Below are 16113 nucleotides of genomic sequence, written 5' to 3' on the forward strand. Positions count from 1 at the left end.
CTGAACATGCCCAAAAGTGATTTTAAGTCTTCAAACTATTATCATCCAACCAGCTTTTTTGAGAATCTGATATGGGACAAAAACCTCAGTCAACCCCATTTATATGTGAAGTTGCCACTTCAAAGTTTTGATACTGAATCATTCGTAAATGAAAAGGAACTTATTTTCCCAGGGGTAAAGATGTATGTCTTCAACTCTGGGGGGAATATATTTTCTCAAGCCTCTAGTCAAGTATATCAATTTTGATACCAAGGAAAAAAAATTATTTAACTAAAAGCACGTTATTATACTAAAATCAAATAAAATTTAGTTTTAATATTAAATCTTGTATTTTCAGGAGAATACTGGGTAAAAATCTTCACATAAAACATAATGACTGTTTCTTATATAAGTAATAAAGTAGCTACCTGCAATTTCTATGTACATTAGTTACATTACAAGGATCAGCAGGCTGTTGCATTGTCAGTTTTTCGCATGAGTAAATCACTTAATTAAATTCTAGGACTTGATGTTTTCCATATAGGACTGAGGATATTGAATAAGACTTCAATGAAACAATTCTGTGATACTCATTGCAATACTGTAATTGGAAGTAAAAGCACACACCTGTCTAGAAACTCAAAGTAGGAAATGTTAGATCTCAGATGAGTAACTTTGACAGTTTTGAAATTGAGCAAAACAGTGCAAGGAGAAAGAAATTGGCTATGAGATACGGGGTGAGAAATGCAACTTGGAAAGAATGTCGAGACAATAGTAGAGAGATGTTCAAATAAACCAGGGGCTGGGCAAGGGCCTTCTCATGTCTCTAAGTCAGAAGAACTGTCCTATTATTTCTGAAGTGCACAGTGATGTTCTGCTGATACAAATTTAGGGTGCTCCAAGATAAGTCGGGAGCTACATCCAGCTTGCCAGGATAATTGATTAGTGAGTTTATTTGTCTTCATCCACAGAGGCAGGGATCAGCTTGTGGTCAGAAGAATAATTCTGGTGGTGACAGCCTGTTCTTGGCCGCCTTTCACTTCTCCCCTCTGACATAATTAAACCTGGCCCCCTTCCCATAGTCCTATGACAAAGAAACAGACATGAGAGCTGCAGCTAGGGGCAGGCAGCCTCTACTGAAGTAGCTCCTCTGGCGTACTACCAAAAGGGCTCTAAAGCAAACGGGCAGCTAGAAGCAGATGCATACATTTTTCTTCTGGGCAGGACCCTCCCTTCAGTCACTCTTTTTTTTCCTCCTAGAAGCCTCTCAAACATGGCAATGAACAGGAAGGGATTTACCAAGTGGAAAATTGTACAGACAATGTAAGCATCAGCCTTACAGGATCACAGAATGGTTGGGGTTGGAAGGGACCCCTGGAGATCATCTACTCCAGCCCCTCTGCCAAAGCAGGTTCACCCAGAGCAGGTTGCACAGGGCTGCATCCAAGTGGGACCCCCTCCAGAGAAGGAGCCCCCCCAGCCTCTCTGGGCAGCCTGTCCCAGGGCTCTGACACCCTCACAGTAAATAAACTTTTTCTCATGTTTAAGTGGAATCTCCTGTGTTCCAGCTTGTGCCCATTGTCCCTTGTCCTATCACTGGCCACCACTGAAAAGCGTCTGGCCCCGTCCTTTTGACACCCGCCCTTCAGGTATTTACAGACATTAACAAGGTCACCTCTCAGTCTTTTCTTCTCCAGGCTAAACAGACCCAGCTCTCGCAGTCTTTCCTCATATAAAAGATGCTTCAGTCCCTAAATCATCTTAGTAGCCCTCCACCAGACTCTCTCTAGAAGATCCCTGTCTCTCTTGAACTGGGGGCCCAGAACTGGACACAATATTCCAGATGTGGCCTCACCAGGGCAGAGTAGAGGGGGGGGGAGAACCTCCCTGGACCTGCTTGTCACTCTCCTCTGAATGCATCCCAGGACACCGTTTGCCCTCCAGAGAGTCCTGTAGCCCAGCGCAGCCGGCGGAGCGTGCACTGCTGCCGTACGACGTGCACAGTGAGATACAGCAGAACCTCCGCCAAATCTTCCATTTTCTGAGAGGGCACTCACTCAAAAGTTGAAACAGGCTTAAATTATTATTTGGAAATAATGTCAGTTCATATATCCAGTATTTCTTTGCTGCTGTTAGCTCATTTTTCAAAAACATCAAAACAATCTCCTCTTGTCCTTTGAATGATTTCTTTAGAGACGTTTCAAGGTACAAAATGTATGAAATTGCTATACCGTAGGCATTGTTGGCTGTCCCTTTAACCACTGTCTCCTTTAGTGCCTCATGCTAATATTTCCCAAGTAGTGTAATATTTTTTCCAGAACATTATACATGATATGCAGATTGTTGAAGAATTTTAAAATAGGGTAAGAAATTTTCATAATGGTTACTGAGCAAAAGATTCCTCCAAAGATTCAGATTGACACATTTGGATAGGATTAAATTTATCCAGAGAATTAAATTTGCATCAAATGAACATAAAGAAATACATGGCATAATCTAGGACTACTCTCTGTGGTTTTGCATGACTAGCATATTTACTGAGATGTCCTTCAGTAATTCTTATTTTGTCATTATTATTCAACATCATGAAGAGTCTTGCAGTCTTACAAACTAAATTTTAAGTTGATTTTATGGGATCCTAAAACCATAAGAAAAAGAGTTCATCGATTTCATCAGCAATTTAGATAATGCAGGATCACGCTTTATGAATTTAAAATAAAACTGGTGGATGATACAGATGTATTTTTTCCTAAAGTCACATACTGCAAACAGTTTCTAAGGTCCCCTGTTTTTAAAACATGGGACTACAGACAGCTTGCAAAACTCAGAGCCAAAACAATCATAGGCAGGAGGTGGGAGTTTTAAAGAAAAAACGCTCATGATAATCTTTATCTTTTATTACTTGCATATATAATTAACCCTGATATTAAGACACAAAGGATTTTTTTAAAGTGCATAGTAGAACCTGATCTCAGTAAATTGATTTTCTACAGGGAAGATCTAAAGGATCAGCCCCAAGTCATGTTTAGATTCTAGGTCACTGCACTCTTTATTACATATCTAAGAAAACAATGTAATTTAATCTTCACAGTAACTTTTCCTTCTAGTCTATATAGAGATTTATGGAGATTACTTCCCTACCAGCAGAACATAAACCAAGATCCTGAATTTTATAGGCAAACGCTATTAGGGATTATCCTCCAATTCAACAGGAATTTCATGGTTAAAATAAATAAATAGAAGTACTTTTGATCTAAAATCTGTCAAAGAACAATAATAAAAAAGCAAATAAAAGGACTGGAGTTGTCAGGATATACAAATCCATCCAAATTTAGGTAGTTACGGCCTAAGGTTCAGGAGGTTTTTTGGTCATCCATTTTATTTTACTAAATTGAAAAAAGAAATGCAAGGTGTGTTTCACAGAAATCTTCTTGAATGCATGTGGCATACCTTCACCGATATGTTGATTTCCCTGTTAAAACTCCTTAGACCTACTCAGAATAAGGTAAAATTATCTTTTCTGAACTGTTGTGACAAACCCTGTACAGCAGAGTATCATCGTTGCCATCCATGATGTTAATCTGTCTATTGCCATTAACAGGGTTGTACCAAGTCTCCCCCATCTCCTGTCACGCCTCTCGCCCAGCGGCAATGCTCACCTTTTCCCATTCGCGATCGTTGTTCAGAACTATCACCACCAGCCTGGGGTGTGCCTGATAACCATCTGCTGTGAAGGACAAATCTTTACCTTCCCAGGTCACATTCATCATAAACCTAGAAGGCAAGAAATAAAAGTTCATTGAAAAATTAATGAGCTGTCCAGCAGTTAATGAGCGAGCTAGGTCAGTCATCAGAACCACTGATGAAATACACGCACCAAATCCTGCTAATGCTGTGAAAAGCCTGCGTCTGCAGCACGGGGGGTCTGAGCATTTCAGGGCAGTACACAGCAGAAGACAAAGCAAAATACTGTTTATATATTATTTTTAATGCAGATATCACTTTTAAAGCAGCTACCACATGATGCATGACCTGAACACTCCATGGATAATCTTTCTGGCACTTTACACAACCTCACCTCAGTTCCTCAGGACCGTTTTAAACGTGTCTCCTTCAGCTCTGAATGTAACATCACACTATTGTCTCACTAGAGTAATACTCAAAGGTAATTGAATCTACTCTGGTTTCACCTGCTTAGACCTCCAAGAGTCCTGTCAGCCCTTCCTGATACTGCAGCTATACACAGTGTCTTTGTGACACTTGGATAAATTCCACTAATACCTTCTGCCAAAACCAGGCATGAAAGCTTTGAAGGTATCAGTAATATTTTAGTTCAGTCATTTCAAAAAGAAAAAAAAACTTTTAAACTTTCTATATTCACATTAATTTTCAATGGTTTTCAGAAGATATATAAACTAATTATCACTTTGAATAAAAAAATATTAGAGGGACTCAGAATAAAATGTACAGGAAGAAGGAGGATTTTCAAAATTTTGTTGAAAACATCAGTTCAGTCCCAGATTTCCTGCCTTTAGATTTACCAGTTTGGGCATTTAATCAACAAAACTGTTTATTTACCACAGAATCTCTGTTCAGGTACAAAGGAGAAGATTTATTCAGTTGAAAATTTAAAAATAAATTATGTCAACAGAAGGTAATTACCCAGTGCTACAACAAAAGGTACTTCTCCTAAGATGTGCCCCAGTACTGTTGCTTGCTTTCTCTGTTCTGTACTGCCACGCTAACTAGCACGTCTAAGGACAGAATCCTACTACTTATAAGCAATCCTGTCATTAGCAATGATTACATCATCTCTACCATGTCACTGCTCTGACCTGGACTGTGCCATCGAGGGACTCTGATAAACTCTGGTGAATGACACTGCAGGTGGCTCCACAAACCAGCCACGGGCCAGAAGCACTGGGAGCCAGGCAGTGCAGCGGACTGATCTGCCCTGGGACAGGGATCTCGGTACTCCACTCGTCAGCTTAGAGACATCCTTCAACTCTACAGAGTCCTACAGCTTTTCTACCCACTGATTTGGCCTTAAAGGTCTTAAATTCCTTATTGAGTTTATACCAATTCTAATATAGTCTACCCAGTTTTTCCATTTCCTGATTAGTATGTACAGTTTTTTATTATGAACTGTTGCTTTCCATTCACCATTGAGCTATGTACCCTCTTTTCTGAAGTACTGTCCTTTCGTGGATTCACAAATGCTAGCAGTTTGGCCTCCTAACAAACTTTCCTCAAAAATAAATTTCTCCCAAAATTTTCCACAGATTTGTAACATAAATCCATATTTATATCAGCTCCAGTTCCACATAACTTCAGTGTTTCTCAGTGAGAACAGATTGTTTCCACCACTCCAGGGTCAGAAAGTGCTGAGAAATTACAATTCTTATTTAAAGCACAAATATAGAAAACTTACTGTCAAGAGTCTGAACTGCCACAGCATATAGGTCAAGCTCCCCAGACTGCGATATTCCAAAAACCTATCATTTTACACGTTACCTGAAATTCCCTCACCTAAGAAAATTGGCATGAAAGAGAAGATTAAAAGCCTGGTATTGGCATTGGTGTTCTTTAGTCTTGTTGAAAACAATCAAACCTCCAGACTGCCAATGTGATCCTGCCATGGCTATCACTCAGGTGAGAGGGAAAACTGCAATTCCTAATCTTGGAGAGCCCATGACACTTCCACAAAACAATGTGCTCTCCACCTCACATGCATGGTCTGAAGTTAATTGCACTGAATTCTCAGTGTATTTCATGAAAGGAAATTCAGTCCAAGTTTTCATCTAGGGGCTGTCCTTCTGGAATTCAACTCAACACCAATATCATCCCATCCCTCAGACAGATGTGTTTTGAAGGATGTTAAAGTTAGAGTAACTGTTCTTCATACATTGCTCTGCAATGTTTCGCCCACGAGAAACTGATACTGGTTTACATGCATTTTTTGTTTGGTTGGTTTTGGGGGTTTTTGTTTGGTTTTTTGTTGTTGGTTTGAGGGTTTTTTGTAGCAGTAGTAGTAGTGTGGTCTCCTGGTGAATCTGACATAGACAAAATTCTTCAGCTCCACATTCAAAGAAGAAGGCTTTGTATTGACACAGCTGCCTGAAAATCCCAATAGCAGAAGTACACTAAATAAAAGTATATAGACCCAGAAGAAATAATGTCATTGTATCATAACAGTTAATAATTAAACGTGCACTGCCCTAAACAGTCATATTAACATCATTCAGCACCAGTTTGACAGCAATTTGTAAATTCACCCATTGCAATAACTCATACTTTGTGACAGACTTTCAGCATGAAAATTTTCCCCTTGGCAGAACTTTGCTTTTCAGTTGAACTAATTTCCCGTATATTACATTTTTTTATCCAGCACTGAGAGAGCTTCCTTTTCAAGGAATAAAAACCTCGCTTGCCACCTTGAGAGCAAGTGACAAACCACTGGACAGAATTTTCTTGCACATACATGTAAGAAGCCAGCCTAACGCTCGCTCACTGATGAAAATCAAATGCATTGTGACCCAAGAAATGAAATGCCCGGGAAGCCACCACAAGGCAAAAACAAGGACATGCTGTGACAAGATGCACTGCTTGTACTCGTACTTCTGCGCCCTCCCTCACAGGTTCCTTCCCAATTCATACACGTGAAGGAACCCCCTCAGCAATGAACACATCATCTTACGGGGCCAGACAGAAATCACTTCATTTTAATACAACTGAAAGTGAATATTTTATCTCCTCCTAAGGGTCAGGCCACAAACACACACATTGTACTAAATGAGGCTTTTCTGTCCAGCTGGGTTTTTAATTACATGTAGCTTGGTAGGATCACTACCGCCGATTTCAAACACCACTTATCATGTTTTGGGATTTATATGCAGATGCTCTAACCTAGATGTGGGTCAAAGACCATCACAAGATGCAGTGCTGCAGTGATGCTCAAGTGCTCCAAAAAGAAAGATGAACCACAAATTTAAAATTAAAATGAACTCAGCGTATAAACTGTGTGAATTTACCAGCCATTCAGTAGTGAAACGCATTTTGCAAGTTAAAAAAAAGTCCCTAATCTGTAAAAGTCCCTAATCTGTAAAAGTATTGTCTGAGTCGTATACAAAGGTACCAGCAAGTGACGCAGTCTGAGCTATCCCAGTTTCTCTAACTGCAGTAATAAAAAAAAGAACTTCAAAGAGATTCTTGTTTTCCAAAGAACACTCTTCTGTACAAAATAAATCAACTGCCTCCATTCTTCAGAAACCAGTGCCTGCAAGCTACATTCCCTTTTGAACTGGCATTTTTTCTCCACGAAGGACAGAAGTCCTGCTTTGCTTCTACTGGCCAAGATCCTAAACTGCTTGTCTCTATGAAAAGCAACTGTGTGTTTTTCTGTTCCTGGCTAAGAAGAGTGAGGAAAAGAACTTATTTATATTATACATTATTCTTATGGAGTTTTAAGCCCAAGATTAATTCTGTGCAAGCTGTCTTTGTTTCCTGAATTGGTCAAAATAATATTTCTGAAGTAGTTTTGGAATTGCATACTCCTGTTCTTAACTAAATGAGGTGTTGATTATTTGAGCTTGTTACTTTAAGGAGGCAATTCAGCACACACCTTGGATTAGTAGTCAATCTGCTTTCCTACCTCAATAATGCTGTAACCTTTGCAAAGACACGATAGCAAGAGGCCCCACGATGATATTATGACACTGCAGTCTTAAATAACTTTTATAAACTAAAGTTTGTGAGTAAGATTACCCAGGTGATACATGTATGAAAAATGTGATTTTGGGGGCAGAAGTTAAGCTATTCTCACACTGAATCCCAAGCAGGTTTTCATCATGTGATGAACCAAGACTGTACTAGATATTTCTAACATTTTTTAAACATTTGTACAATTATTTCTTGCTTGTCACCTTCCCCAATAAAACTAAGGAGAGAAGAGTTGAAACACCACAGCAGAACACACTTCCCATTGTATTTACAGCAAGCCTTTGAAGCACCAATCTTACAAAAGACTCTCAAGGTTTCCAACTTAATTTTTATAGACCCAGAAAGATCAATTAATTCAGATAAAGGACAAGATTAATGCCAAAACTGTGCAATATTTATCCAAGTCAAAATTCTGGCCCTATCCAGAAAGACAGAACACATATGAATAAGGTGGGTTTTCCCACCCTGTAAATATTATATCACAACTTCATTGACTCAAACTCCTGTTAACAAATGGGGGAAGACTTTGCCAAAAGGATCAGACCTCAATTTTTAGATCTCAGTTTTTAGAAGACAATTTGCTCAGGTACAATATTGCTTAAACAGAAGCACCTTTTTTAAGGGTGGGGTGGGGGGGGAGAACCTACATAAATTATAAAGATCACTTTGTTTCAAACAAAAATCAGTTCTACCTTCAGCTTCATAAACTTCTGAGGGGGATATGAGAAAACAAACAGTGACAGAAGGAAAGTGCAGCACTGCACAGCAGAGCGATCCTGCAAAACCGAAGCAGGTGCGACGTTGCCTCTGGAACCTCACCAGCAATGGTGCTCAGGGAGGTCCCCACCTGGCTGTACCCTCCATATGCTCTATCTCTGGGATGCCAGGCAAGGAGCATCCTCCCAAATATTCATGTCCTCAGGACAGGGATTCTCATGCCCACCCACCTGTGTCCCAGAGGACCCTGCAGCACCACTTCACAATTTATTTCTCCTTAGAGCAAGCTGCGCTTCCTCCTGCTCACCCATTAAGAGCTGTGAGCCAAGAGGCCCCTTGTTCCTCCTTTTCAGGATAACTCCTGCCACAGGCAACAGCATATGAACCAGCTGCTGAATCAACCGGCTTCTCTCCAGGGGAAAGCCAAGTTGAGGGAAAACACCAGCAGGAAGGTAAGGGAAATTGAGATTTTTGAGATCCACGGACTAGCAGTAAGTCAAGAATCTGGAATACAGCTGGAACCATCCCTCAAAAGCATCCACAGGCAGGAGGAAGCACCACTCTAGAGACAGGATAAAACTAGTCCACACACTGAAGCGGCAGCACTCTGCACCTGCTGAGGCCTGCCAGGTCTACTTATGCTTAAAATAAAACTGAAATACTCTTCTAGAAAGACGCAAGGATCATAGCACTAAAAAGATGTCATATGTACAAAAATGCTTTTACAAATGCATAAAAATTTAAGGCATCTGGAAACAACATGGATTTTAAAAGCTAGTGATTGCATGCGTGTACATACACAGATGCAGGAAGTCCTCGGAGCAATGCAATAAATTAAAACTTTTTCATTAATTTATCCCTTAAAATAATACCATATAGTAGTGATGATGATTATTATACATACGACAAAAATGCTCTTACTAAAATTAATAAAAAAAAAATTCTTCTCTTCAAACTGTTTATTTTTATGTTTTCTCTATATTTCTCTATTTCATGTTTATTTTCTTTCCACCTATCCACTGAAATATGAATGTGAAACTGACTGTCCTAGGATCAAGTTGTGTAACTGAGCGCAATTAATAACAGCAGCTGCTTTTCCTACAGAAGGGATTCTTTGGTTTCTTCCCTGCCAAGGTTTAAGCCTTCTTCTCCACTAACCTCTCTTTATAACATTACAGCATCTAACAATACATAAATTGCTAGTTTGGGGGCAGGGGAAACGTTGAATTCCCAGGGTTACCTTTGAAACCTTCACTCTGGCGGGTGCAAGTGTGATCGTGGGAGAAACTGCTCTGAGCTCCAGCAAGGCACCAGGGGTGGTGGGTGCAGGGAGAGCCGGTCAGGGGTGCTTCAGGACCGAGCACGCCACCGGGAATTACATCCTCGGAAACCAAACGGGTCAGGCACACACCCTCAGCAAACACCCCATGGTTTTCAAAGCAAGTTTAGAGACAGAAAGCACAGACTGCCTCAGATGCCCTTTCTTCTGGTTGCTCCTTCCTTTTTTGTTTTATAATGATAATTTTATACAGATTCAGACTTTTTAAAGTAGGAATTCAGGACTCATTGAGCTCAGGAACAGAGCCAGCTCTGCAATAACAGGCTGTTTGATAATTAGTGTGAAATCCACCTAGCATCCAGCTCCCAAACAGATCACTGGCTGGGAGAAATATAATGGGTAAGGCAGAGGCATTAATGAAAACATATCCCTCCTAAGCTAACTCCAAAGAAGAGAATTAGTTACTAGACCTGTAAAACAAAGCACATGGTCTGATAGCTGCAGGGAGCAGAAAGCCCGTGGGACTCCTCACTGCCACGAGTTCAGACCCATGTTTCCTGCCCTCATCCTGCAGCCCACATCAGTTAATCAAACTTGAGAAATTCCTCAGGTGCCATCACTGGGGACTATCATTTTTTATTTAGTGCCTTCTTCACCATGGGGCAGTGTTTCAAATCTGTGACAACCGCAGGCAGTGAAGAGAAACAGCTGAGACTTAAGGAAATACAGGTTTCATGAAAGAAACTCTCCCCCTCCTTTCCCAAAGAAGGAATTTCCAAACTGAGATTTAAAGCAGATGAAATGCCTCACAACCAATGTGTCATCTGGTGATATTTCTCTTTCCTTCAAACAGTATGAACCAACCATTTTAATAATCTAGACAGCCAGCCTGTCTGGGCTTGGCATTCACCCAGCATTATACCTAAAAAAGCAGAAGTGAATCCAAATTTTATCTTTTCTTCTTCATCTTGTTGAGCCTCTGCACTGCTGAACTTCCTTGCTATTATTCTACTGTGAAATTTGAAAGATACTTATCAATACAAACTCCAAGACAAATTATTTCTCATTAAGAAAATTATTTCCTAAAAACATTTTTAAAATTAAATCAAGAAATACTGAATGTAGAATAAATAGCGTGTGGTCTGCAGTACATATAGAAATAGAAATAGGCCTGAAATAGATCACTATTAGACAAGGGAGTGAGGTATTTTTCAAACAGAGAACCTTTTTTTAAAGACAAATTTATATCTTAGACTATGTAGGATTTTATTTTCTAAATTCAAATCCTTTACAGTGATGCAAAGAGCCTCTTCCTCTTCGTGCCTCCTCCTCCTCCACTTCCCCTAGCCCTCGCTCTCCTGAATATAAGTCCGCGACGATACCCTGCTTCGGAGCTGTATCTCCCTAGGCCTTGAGCCAGCAGGGATGAAGAAAATTTTGAGAACAATATGCTCAGTGACTGTGAAAAAGGAATGGCATGCCAGCTACTTGTACCTCCTGCCAGCTGCTCCTTCAAGCATTTGTTGCCACTAGGTCTGGAAAAGTCATTTTGCCCCAATTCTGCCAGACAAGTGACAAAACTCTTGGGGAGCCCTTCTGAAAGGGGGGGCAAAGGGAGGAAGCAAAATTAGAAATGGCTCAAGTGCCTGGGAGGGTGCCACAGACCAGCAGAACTCATAAAACACCAGAAGGTTTACTGAGTTAATGTTATTAGAAATAACATTTCATAAAAAACACTTAATATGGTTACATTTTGCTCTACCACTTTATCAGCAAACCAACATCATGTTGGGGTCTCTTGGGTGGAGTCTTCTCCTCAACAACACCTCCTTTGTTGCCAGTGAAGTTTAGTTTTACTGTCGGATGAACATGACAAGAGTTTCATCAATTCAGTTCCTGCTGTTTAATGCAACTACATAGAAAATGTCCTCATACTATAGAAGAGGGCAACTGCAGCACATGAATTAAGGGCAAGTATCTAGTTGTTGCTGTTTAAAATCTCAGCAGCAGCAGTAAATTAGACTTTGTCTGTCCCTGTGTACCAATCCAATTGCTAAAATGCTCTACTGGGTCTCCTGATTAGAAAGCATCCCACACAAATTAATGATGCTGAGTGGGATCCTGTCACTGACAACATTTTTTCTTGTCTTGTGTATCTTTTCTCATTCATTTTTTCATGTCAACAATAATAATTTCTTGTAATCCAGAATATCTGAAATGAGTTGTTAATGTTAAATCTAGGGCTGGCAGCTTGGTCCTCGTTGGGAGACACTTTCCTAAACATACTGTCCTCCCTGGAAATCTGCTGCTCCCCACAGCCCCGTGGCCTCAGTGCTCCACCAAGGCTCAGAGCTCTGTTCATGCCTTCAGCCATTTCGGTGCAGCATTCTCGTTTGGATTTGCACCCATGGAGCAGCATTCGCAGTAGAGAGGGAGAAGAATAAGCAAATCTAGCAGCATGCAAAAACTGAAACTTCTTTGTGAGCTTTAAAGTTACCAAAAGTGAAGTACTAAATTTAAAATATATTCAAACTAGCTGTTTCCCTCCACAACACATAAGCAATGTATGTGACTACCAAAACTTGGGTTACCGTCTCAGATCATCACCCTGCGTGCTATGCACTCCTGTGAGCACACAGCGGCTCCAGTAAAACCGCAGTGGGATCACAAAATGGGAAAGAGAAATAAATATCCTGGAGAGTCACAGGTGAACGTAAATAACATTTGTTTTACTGCACAGTAAGTATGCAACTAGTAAAAAAGCATTTTGCTTCGTATATAGTTAGGTAAATAATGATACATCTTCAATCATCCAAAAAAGCGTATGATACTTATTTTTTCCCAAGTCTTTTAACAGAATTTAAATGAACAAATCCTCTGCAAATCGGTTGTTGATCTGTATGCAGGAAAAGATTAAACAGCTTTGCTGGATTATTCATCAGACCATTATGTCCATATAATACCTGATTTTGGGCAAAAGAAAAAGAAGATAATTTCTCTGTCGTTGCTAGAAGCTGGAATGGAAATATTGTACTTGATGAAGGAATATCAGGAGCAGAGAGCCAGCACACCCTTGTCCTCTGAAGGAGGCACCGTCCTGTAGCCGTGCTGTAAGCTAACAGGAGACAGCAGCAAGGCCATGGAAAGACAGCAAGGATAGGGAGCACATTTCCAAACGCTGTCCCCACCGAGTTCCCAGGTTTTTCAAGTAGGGTGATTCAGGGCAGGACCAGCTAAAGCATCTGTACCTTTGGACCTCACATTGCTGCTGCTCCCTGGCTCGGTGATGACGAATAGAGGACACTCTGCTTGGGAAGCGTAGGAAATGACAGCCTCCCCAGAGTGCCCTGGACAGCCTTCTAGCCCTACACCTTCATTGCCCAAAGTAAGATGAGTCTCTAAATCCTACAAACTTTGGTTGTATTTGGAAACTGAATGTAACTAAATGTAAACATGGCGTGGTAAATGCCTGACTACCTATGGACAGACACATGTTTCTGTTTTTCAGGATAATGACAATAGAGCAACAGTTTTGCCGTCCCTGTACAGATCACAGGGGTTGGAAATGCTGTTGTGAAATATATCTCCCAGTGTCATGACTTTCATACGCACCATGAGTACTCCCCTAGACAAAGCAGAAGCATTTTTATTCACAAAGCAGCAGCATTTTCCATGATGACTGGCAGGGTTATTTTGTTTTGCTGTTTGTTTGCTTATATGTTTTCCTTTTTTGAGAGAGAGCAAGCATTTCTTCAAATGACATTGCATTAAGGAGCTGCTAATGCTATACATCCTGCTGCGGTAGTGCCAGTATTTCACACAATAGTATTGTTCTGTCTTGGGAGAATCTGGGTCTTGCACAGATGGAAAAAGATCATCTGAATCTATCTATCTAAATATATATATATACATATATATACACACACATATACATAAAAGCATGTGTGTATATATATGTATTTGTATGGTTTTTAATGTGTTGAAAATGATGCCTGTATTTTATTTAAAATTCTTTATTCACAGGGAAAAACTAGTTTTCCTACACATATCAGAATTGAACATTGATCAAATCATTCCAAAAACAAAAGCAAACCTGATTTTTTCTGGGTCTAGAAAGTCAATAAAAGCATCTTAACATTGCAGTGACAGAGGGAGGATAAACTCTGTGCTTCGAAATGTATATATCTTCAAATCAATTTAATACTCAGAGGATTTGAGAAAGAGGGAGGAGGAGCTTTCACTTCATGGCTTTCTTTACATAGAATTTCTTCATAAATGGAGATGAAAATTGCTATCTAGATGCAGAAAGTCACACATAAAGCATTACCAACCTCCATTTACAAGCAAATCAGCTTCTATGGCATAGCCTTAGAATACTATACTGAGCTTAAAGCTGAATTAGACTGTCATTATAATAGATGGAGTCTAAATATCCTTTTTTTTGCTCCATTCTTGAGCTTGGTTTTGCTCAAGCATTACCTTACAGAGCCTCTTTCCTGATTTCCACCAAGTTCTCTGCTCCTGAGTCCACAAGCAGTGTCCCTTTGTACAACCTTACTTCTCCAGCACTGATTTCCAGCACAAACAGGGAGGCACAGTACAGCAGATCCCAGGTCTGTAAGCTGTTTAGAATTCCTTTAGCCCTTTTCAATGTGAGGATGCTCCAAAACCCTTTGTTCACGTTAGCTCCTTAATACAGCATCATATTTATCTGGTAGTTTAAACTACAAATCTATGACCTGAAACCGTGAAGATTACATTTCAGAATAAAACCTCAATTTAGGCATGGATTTGCCATGTAAGGAAGAAACCAACAATTTAGTGATGAGAATAAGAAAGTACAATGCACTTCCATAATTCACCTTGGCACGGAGAGACTGGTCAGCTCCCAGAGATCACTTAGCACTACTAAATGCTTGTACGTACTCACATTTCCTGCAGATTGTATGTGACAACAGTAGTCTGAGGGAGTTATTACATAAGAAGGACTATTTAAAGTTTGTTCATGTTAGTGTAATTCTGTCATTTCTAAATTAAAACCAGCCTGCTTCTTGTTCTTGTAGTGTTGGAGAAGCTCAAAGAATCTACAGTAAATATATTCTCACTTCATAGCGCAGTATTTTGCATTGGGAAGTTACTTTATTAACCAGAGAGCACTATATTACGAGCTCTCCTATTAGTAATTTCTATGTGTATCAAGCAGTGCACACTGCAGAATCTCTCTCCTGGTGAAGTCTAACCTCACTGCCCTAACACTCACAAGCTCTATTCTTGCAGTCATACAGATTTAATGAGAAAAAAATGGTTGTTTGAAGAAAGACAACTGATGCTGAATACTGAATACCTAATTCAAGTCTGCACTCATGTATTACCAAACAACGAGGTAGGAGTCCTTTTCAAAACAGGTTCAGGTTATTGTGGCCCATCCAACTGAATCCCAGTATTTTAAGCAAGACTTCTGATGACAGAATACAATTTAACTTTACAGAAACTGGTGTTCAAATATTAATAGTCAACTTTTTTGTTTGTACAGATTCCCCTGTTAAGGCATAGAATAGAAAAGGGGAAATCAAAAAAAAGTGGAAGTGTCATCCTAAAGGCAAGTCCTCTCTCTCTAAGGAGATCTCTGCAAGGTTCTGAACTCTGGTCACACTGTTTATGAAATACATGTATGAAATGCTAAAATCCATTTCCTTGGCAGTACTTGGCTTTTAAGAGAGCTTCTGAAGAGTGCTGTGCACAAAGATGCCATTTTCATGGAAAACAACAACTGTTCCAGGATGTCATATGGCAATCAACCCCTAATCTAAATATGCAAAATATGCACCTACATCTCAGAAGATTAAAAATATTCCACCATCTCCTATGTGAAATCAGCACTGACTTTCCTTCTTGTACCAGTTCCCTCCTGCCTTTCTGTAGTAAGTCCTTCATCTGCAATATTTGGTCAGAAAAAAATTCACAAATATTGGTTTGGAGCTTCCATATGAGAGACTGTAAAGAGCTATTAAAAAAAAAAAAAAAAAAAGCAAGATTCCCTTTGCTTCCTCTCACAAATCAGATACAGAAATTTACTACTGTGTGGCATATAGTTTGCAACATTTTGGATAGAAGTAATCAGGAGTATCACGTCTAAAATTAAAAGGTAAAAAAAAAAAGAGCTAAGAATCCTGATTTAAACCTTGGCAGTTCCCATATGACAAACTGTTTTGAGAAAACATCCATATCAACTTGTATTAATGCAGATTAATTTTTACAGTTATTCTAGTAGGTGACAAAAATAAAATCCCCACAAGCAGAAGTGACAGATTTAAGTTATTAGGTGATAAAAGCTGCCTAACTAATCTAATACTTCTATAATTTCCAGGGACACCTCTTTAACACTGCACATCTCTCGTCTTCTAAAATATTACCAGGTT

General features: G+C 39.7%; 1 protein-coding gene across 1 annotated transcript in view; it reads right to left on the reverse strand.

Moving 5' to 3' along the window:
• The window catches only part of GRIN2A (glutamate ionotropic receptor NMDA type subunit 2A), a 171081-nt gene that overhangs the window by 57685 nt on the left and 97283 nt on the right, over positions 1-16113 (reverse strand). The window contains exon 3 of the mRNA XM_010167098.2: positions 3639-3753. Coding sequence (XP_010165400.1) covers positions 3639-3753 — 115 coding nt within the window. The remainder of the gene's footprint in view (positions 1-3638; positions 3754-16113) is intronic.

The sequence above is a fragment of the Antrostomus carolinensis genome, unplaced genomic scaffold (genome assembly GCF_000700745.2).
Source record: "Antrostomus carolinensis isolate BGI_N321 unplaced genomic scaffold, ASM70074v2 scaffold7714, whole genome shotgun sequence".
Classification (NCBI taxonomy): Eukaryota; Metazoa; Chordata; class Aves; order Caprimulgiformes; family Caprimulgidae; genus Antrostomus; species Antrostomus carolinensis.